Source organism: Oratosquilla oratoria, chromosome 4 (assembly GCF_046742065.1).
Source record: "Oratosquilla oratoria isolate Oo_2021 chromosome 4, ASM4674206v1, whole genome shotgun sequence".
Lineage (NCBI taxonomy): Eukaryota > Metazoa > Arthropoda > Malacostraca > Stomatopoda > Squillidae > Oratosquilla > Oratosquilla oratoria.
Genome location: NC_134780.1, coordinates 2,809,828 through 2,817,327, shown reverse-complemented (window position 1 = coordinate 2,817,327; position 7,500 = coordinate 2,809,828). Strand labels below are relative to the sequence as shown.

General features: G+C 38.8%; 1 protein-coding gene across 10 annotated transcripts in view; it reads left to right on the top strand.

The window, feature by feature from the left end:
- The window catches only part of LOC143024585 (transient receptor potential cation channel subfamily A member 1-like), a 147,317-nt gene that overhangs the window by 100,727 nt on the left and 39,090 nt on the right, over nucleotides 1-7,500 (top strand). For all 10 annotated transcript variants that reach the window (XM_076183407.1, XM_076183409.1, XM_076183406.1 and 7 more), the window contains 3 exons: nucleotides 751-893; nucleotides 5,833-5,976; nucleotides 7,280-7,500. The exon at nucleotides 7,280-7,500 is cut by the window's right edge and continues 103 nt beyond it. In XM_076183407.1, the coding sequence (XP_076039522.1) occupies nucleotides 751-893; nucleotides 5,833-5,976; nucleotides 7,280-7,500 (508 nt within the window). The remainder of the gene's footprint in view (nucleotides 1-750; nucleotides 894-5,832; nucleotides 5,977-7,279) is intronic.

Sequence of the window (7,500 nt, the reverse complement as noted above, 5' to 3'; positions counted from 1 at the left end):
CCGCTGGATAAGGTGAGGTGATGAGAGGGTGTTGGGGTTGGTGTGGGTGGGGGTGGGGTGGGTTAAGGGTGAAGGGGAAGGTGAAGGAAAGTAAATGAGAGGGTGCCAGGGTGATGGGTAATTGAGGAGAGTGGAGGAGGGGAGGTTGGGAAGAAGGAAGTTGGAATAAGAAAGAGGCTCTGGAGGTGGGAAATCCAGAATGAAATTGAAAGCGACAATGAGGAATAAATGGGGGAAGAAGAAGACACAGGGAGAAGAAGAGACAGGAAGGAGAGGAGTGAAGAGAAAGGGAAGGGAAAGAGAGTGGTGGTGTCTGTTAAAGGTATTGATTAAGTTGGACGTTTTCAGTTTACGGCAGCACTCTGCAGCTGAATGAAATCGTGTGACATTGATCAGAACTAAATGTGTGCAATGCGGCTCCTTTTCGGTAATCCGTGGGGTGTTTATGTTATTGAATGAAGTGAGCGTTGATTCTATTTCGTAGACCAGGACCTCTCTTCGGTCAAAGTGTTCCCTAAAGGATGAAACGCACGAGAGGCTGTTTAGCCGCTCAACCGCTGCGGCTGTTTAGCCGTTTTTATAGAACACACTACTCTTAATGGAATTGCGCGCATTAGCGGTTAAGTAACTAATGCGCGCAATTCCATTAAAAGTAGTGTGTTCTATAAAAACGGCTAAACAGCCGCAGCGGTTGAGCGGCTAAACAGCCTCTCGTGCGTCCGTAGCCTTACTCTGCTCTTTCTTTGTCAGACCAAGACCACGCCTTTGCATCTGGCAGCCAAGGAAGGCCACGTCTTCGTCATGCGGCTCCTCCTAAGCAAAGGCGCCTCAGTCACCGCCCTCGACACGTCAGGAAAGAATGCACTCGAGATTGCTATCGCCGAGGGCAAGAAGTGAGTAGAGACTTTCGAAGTTGTGAGGATTTTATTAAGTTGAGACGAATGTTCAAGTTCTTAAGTAATATGAGACTCGAGATCTTGGGTCTTTTGATAAGTTGAGAGACTTTTGAAGTTGTGAGGATTTTATTAGATTGAGACGAATGTTCAAGTTCTTAAGTAATATGAGACTCGAGATCTTGTGGTCTTTTGATAAGTTGAGAGACTTTTGAAGTTGTGAGGATTTTATTAAATTGAGACATTTGAATGTTCAATTTCTTAAGTAATATGAGACTCGAGATCTTGGGTCTTTTGATAAGTTGAGAGACTTTTGAAGTTGTGAGGATTTTATTAAATTGAGACGAATGTTCAAGTTCTTAAGTAATATGAGACTCGAGATCTTGGGTCTTTTGATAAGTTGAGAGACTTTTGAAGTTGTGAGGATTTTATTAGATTGAGACGAATGTTCAAGTTCTTAAGTAATATGAGACTCGAGATCTTGGGGTCTTTTGATAAGTTGAGAGACTTGAAGTTGTGAGGATTTTATTAGATTGAGACATTTGAATGTTCAAGTTCTTAAGTAATGACTCGAGATCTTGGGGTCTTTTGATAAGTTGAGAGACTTGAAGTTATGAGGATTTTATTAAATTGAGACATTTGAATGTTCAAGTTCTTAAGTAATATGAGACTCGAGATCTTGGGTCTTTTGATAAGTTGAGAGACTTTTGAAGTTGTGAGGATTTTATTAGATTGAGACGAATGTTCAAGTTCTTAAGTAATATGAGACTCGAGATCTTGGGGTCTTTTGATAAGTTGAGAGACTTTTGAAGTTGTGAGGATTTTATTAAATTGAGACATTTGAATGTTCAATTTCTTAAGTAATATGAGACTCGAGATCTTGGGGTCTTTTGATAAGTTGAGAGACTTGAAGTTGTGAGGATTTTATTAGATTGAGACGAATGTTCAAGTTCTTAAGTAATATGAGACTCGAGATCTTGTGGTCTTTTGATAAGTTGAGAGACTTTTGAAGTTGTGAGGATTTTATTAAATTGAGACGAATGTTCAAGTTCTTAAGTAATATGAGACTCGAGATTTTGGTGGCTTTTGATAAGTTGAGAGACTTTGAAGTTGTGAGGATGTTATTAAATTGAGACATTTGAATGTTCAAGTTCTTAAGAAATATGGGACTCGAGATCTTGGGGTCTTTTGATAAGTTGAGAGACTTTTGAAGTTGTGAGGATGTTATTAAATTGAGACATTTGAATGTTCAAGTTCTTAAGTAATATGAGACTCGAGATCTTGGGGTCTTTTGATAAGTTGAGAGATTTTTGAAGTTGTGAGGATGTTATTAAATTGAGACATTTGAATGTTCAATTTCTTAAGTAATATGAGACTCGAGATTTTGGGGCCTTTTGATAAGTTGAGAGACTCTTGAAGTTGTCAGGATTTTATTTAATTGAGACGAATGTTCAATTTCTTAAGTAATATGAGACTCGAGATCTTGGGGTCTTTTGATAAGTTGAGAGACTTTTGAAGTTGTGAGGGTTTTATTAGATTGAGACATTTGAATGTTCAAGTTCTTAAGTGATATGAGACTCGAGATCTTGGGGTCTTTTGTTTAGTTGAGAGACTTTTGAAGTTGTGAGGATTTTATTAGATTGAGACGAATGTTCAAGTTCTTAAGTAATATGAGACTCGAGATCTTGGGGTCTTTTGATAAGTTGAGAGACTTGAAGTTGTGAGGATTTTATTAGATTGAGACGAATGTTCAAGTTCTTAAGTAATATGAGACTCGAGATCTTGTGGTCTTTTGATAAGTTGAGAGACTTTTGAAGTTGTGAGGATTTTATTAAATTGAGACATTTGAATGTTCAATTTCTTAAGTAATATGAGACTCGAGATCTTGGGTCTTTTGATAAGTTGAGAGACTTTTGAAGTTGTGAGGATTTTATTAGATTGAGACGAATGTTCAAGTTCTTAAGTAATATGAGACTCGAGATCTTGTGGTCTTTTGATAAGTTGAGAGACTTTTGAAGTTGTGAGGATTTTATTAAATTGAGACATTTGAATGTTCAATTTCTTAAGTAATATGAGACTCGAGATCTTGTGGTCTTTTGATAAGTTGAGAGACTTTTGAAGTTGTGAGGATTTTATTAAATTGAGACATTTGAATGTTCAATTTCTTAAGTAATATGAGACTCGAGATTTTGGGGCCTTTTGATAAGTTGAGAGACTCTTGAAGTTGTCAGGATTTTATTTAATTGAGACGAATGTTCAATTTCTTAAGTAATATGAGACTCGAGATCTTGGGGTCTTTGGTAAGTTGAGACTTAAGGATTTTAGGTTATTTACTTGTCTTAAGTGAAATAAGACTCCAGACCTGGGAAATCATTGGTAAGGTGATATTTTAGGGACCTTAGGGTCTAAAGTAATTTGAGACAATCGAGATCATTCGGTTTTGATTAAGATGCTTGAACATACTTCAGAGGTATTTGGTATACCTAGAAAATAAAGTTTTCGAGTACTAGGATATTTGATAAGTTGAAATTTAAGTATTTTAAGGAACGTTGGTAAATTGAGATTGAGGTTTTTAGGGAATAAGTCTAGATATTTAAGTGTCTTTGATCAGTGTTTTTTTTTTTTTTTGTTAAAGTTTTCAAGACTTTAGGGTTATGGTGTAACGAGAACTTAGAAATCTTGTGGTTTTAATAAGGTGACGGAGATCGATGCGATGGCGGCTCGAACCCTGCTACCGGCGAGTTGAACGTTAGATATCACGCTACAAAGTCATCTGTAAGGGTAGTTTGTGTGAGTGCGATGATTGATATGGTTTAACGTCACACACTTCCCCCCCCCCTATCGGGAGGTTAGGATGGTGCCCCTCACAGAGGGCTTTGTAGCATGGCGTTTAATGAACCATCCCCTTGGTTCAACTTCGCCGGTGGCAGGATTCGAACCGCCCTTACCTCGACCTTCGCCGCAAGTAACGACGCCCTAACCCGCTCAGCAAACGAGCTTCCTTGTGGTGAATAGAAAGAGTAAATGGTTTGACATATGTTGTTTATGGATGACACTGGTCTTGCAGCTGAGTTTAAGGATAGACTGGGGCTAATGGTAGTGGGGTTTGAGAGAGTATATGAGACGAGAAGACTGAAAGTAAATGTGGGTAAAAATAAGGTGATGAGATGTGCAAGGATTAATGGTGGTGGCGGAGAGAGGGTGGGGAGATTTTTAAGTGTTTAGCGTCACATGTGGATTGGGTGGGGGCGTAAGTGAATCATAGAATAAAGGAGACGAAGTAAATATCAAGGGGAGTGAAAAGTACTATATTAAATAGATATTTGGGGATGAACGGAATGAAAAGTTTGTATGTATGGGGGAGGAATAGCAATCAAAATGTAATTGAGATAAATTGGGTAGATCAAGGAGACAAGTAAATCTCAAGGGGGAATGATAAGTACTATATTAAATAGGTATTTGGGGATGAACGGAATGAAAAGTTTGTATGTATGGGGTGGAGACTTGAAACTCGAAAAGGGAGGAATAGCAATCAAAATGTATTTGAGATAAATTGGGCAGATCAAGGAGACAAGTAAATCTCAAGGGGGAATGATAAGTACTATAATAAATAGGTATTTGGGGATGAACGGAATGAAAAGTTTGTATGTATGGGGGAGGAATAGCAATCAAAATGTAATTGAGATAAATTGGGTAGATCAAGGAGACAAGTAAATCTCAAGGGGGAATGATAAGTACTATATTAAATAGGTATTTGGGGATGAACGGAATGAAAAGTTTGTATGTATGGGGTGGAGACTTGAAACTCGAAAAGCGAGGAATAGCAGTCAAAATGTATTTGAGATAGATTGGGCAGATCAAAGGCAGCTAAAATGGTTTAGGTATATGGACAGAATGAATGAAGAAAGACTATAATGTGTGGAAAGAAGTGAATGGAGTGGAGGTGAGAGGAAGACTAAGAAGGAGTGAATAGATGAGGTGAACAGAAGAACATAAGAATGAAGGAGACTGCAAGAGACCATAAGGCCTACACCAGGTAGCTCCGTGAAGGAAGCATTGAATATAAGAAGAATGTCTGATGAGTTGGGAAAAGATAGTGTAAGAGGCAGGAGTAGATGGAAAGAAGCTGTAAATGGATTAGATAATGACTGAATGGATATTCTTTTTGTCTACTTCGTTTTTTTTTTTTTTTAGTAGATTAAAGATGGTGGTAGGCGCTACATATAATAATATAATCAAACCTAACCTAATCAAAGAAACTTCATCTAACTTAAACCAACTTAACTTAGTAGAATGCAATGTAACCAAACAGGACCTAACCTACTTAACTTCAATTAACGTAACTTAAGTCGTTAGCCTACCAATGACGCAAAAATCCGATTCGAAATTCGGGAGATGCCTTCTCTCTCCTAGCAGAAGAGTATATAAATACTCAAGAATATTCCAGGAGGTGCCAAGATAGGAGGGAGGAAGGAGGGTGGAGGGGAGTGGAATATATAGGAAATGGAATGGGTGGGAGTGGTTTCTATGCCCTTTTCTTTTTGGGGACGGAGAGGGGGGGTCGCCGATTTAATGAAGCGGCCTTGCTGTGGATGTGCTGTGTCTTGCGACACTGCTTCTGACCCAGGGCAGTGGACAGGGTGCAGGGATGACCCGTCATTCAGGAGGTGCTAAGATGGGAGGGAGGGTGGAGGGGTGTGGAGTGTTTTCGGGGATGAAATGGGTGGGAACGTTTTTGTGCCTTGTCCTTTTGGCTACCCTTTTGGTAAGGGGGAAAAAAGCCTTGGTATATATATTCTTTTTGGCTACCCCCATGTAGGGGGAAAAGGCTTTGGTATATGTATGTATGTATGTAAGAATATTCCATGTCTGGTCACTCGACCTTGGGAAAAGCTTTAATCAGAGAACGAGAAACCCTTAACCGGACTATTTTATTTAGGGATGTGGCCACGGCTATCGTCAGGTCAGCGCAATGGGAAGCTGCTCTCCGGAACGCCAGGATTGACCACCGTGGGCGGAGAGTGACGCCTTTCCGGATGTTGATCAGGAAGTTCCCGGACGTGGCTGAGATCGTCTTGGACAAGTAAGAATTCGAGAAAATTTGAATACTTCGGGGAATGAATCCTTGCCACGGCGACTTTCAGAAACGAAATTAAATCTTATGAGATAAGAACCATAGGGTCCTTAATGGAACTGAGGTGGTTAAAACTAATCTTCTGTACCTCTATGCTACGAAAACATTCCCTTGAAATTTTTAGATGAACAAAATCAATGAGAGTTAACCAGAGTAAATTCTAAGGTGAAGAGAGGCTAGGACCATTTCCTCACCAGGTCATTAGCTCCCGGTCGATGTATTTGTAGTCGTTAATATGTAATACTGATGACCCACTTTCGGAGAAGAATAAGCGAAAGTATAAAGATCTGTATATTTCGATCACTAACTGTGATCCTCTTCAGCAGATGAGGATCACAGTTAGTGATCGAAATATACAGATCTTTAAACTTTCGCATATTCTTCTCCGAAAGTGGGTCATCAGTATTATTTTACAAATGTGCTACGACATAACTTTGTCTTCGTTAATATGTATTTACGTGTATATTTTATATATATGTTTAATTGAGACAGATGAGTGGGAAAGGTGGCAGGGAAACTTGGGTGGAATCACAAACGCTTTATTCTAACGTTTCGAGTGTAAAGAAGACTTGTATTTGAGACGTCAGAGCAAATAATTTTTTGTGATTCAACATGTGTTTCTCCATTACTTTTACTATATATATATATATATATATATATATATATTTATATATATATATATATATTTATATATAATACACACACACACACACACACACACACACAAACACACACACACACACACACACACACACACACACACACACACACACACACACACACACACACACACACACACACACACACACATACACACACACACACACACACACACACACACACACACACACACACACACACACACACACACACACACACACACAGAGAGAGAGAGAGAGAGAGAGAGAGAGAGAGAAAGAGACATTGTGACATATTGAGCAAAACCGGTCAGGAATAAACTCAGGAATCAGATCCAGACCCGTGGGTTTCCCTTTCCACCTTATATGTGTATATATATATATATGTATATATATACATATATATATATATGTATATATATATATATATGTATATATATATATATGTATATATATATATGTATGTATATATATATATGTATGTATATATATATATGTATATGTATATATATATATTATATATATTTGTGTATATATATATATATATATATATATATATATATGTATGTATGTATGTATGTACACGTATATCACTTTCACTCCCGCTGCCTCAGATGCACTACGACCAACGGAGCGGACGCCGAGGACCGAGAGTTCGCCATCAAGTTCCAGTTCGAGTTAGTGGACGATACCTACTGCCTGGGACTCTACAACGGTGTCCTTTCGGACACCACCTCTCTCACTAGTTACAGCAGCCACGACAGTCCCTACGACGACGAAGGGAAACTCCTCCAGGAGGCTGAGCCCTACACGGAGGGCATGCGACAACTGAAGA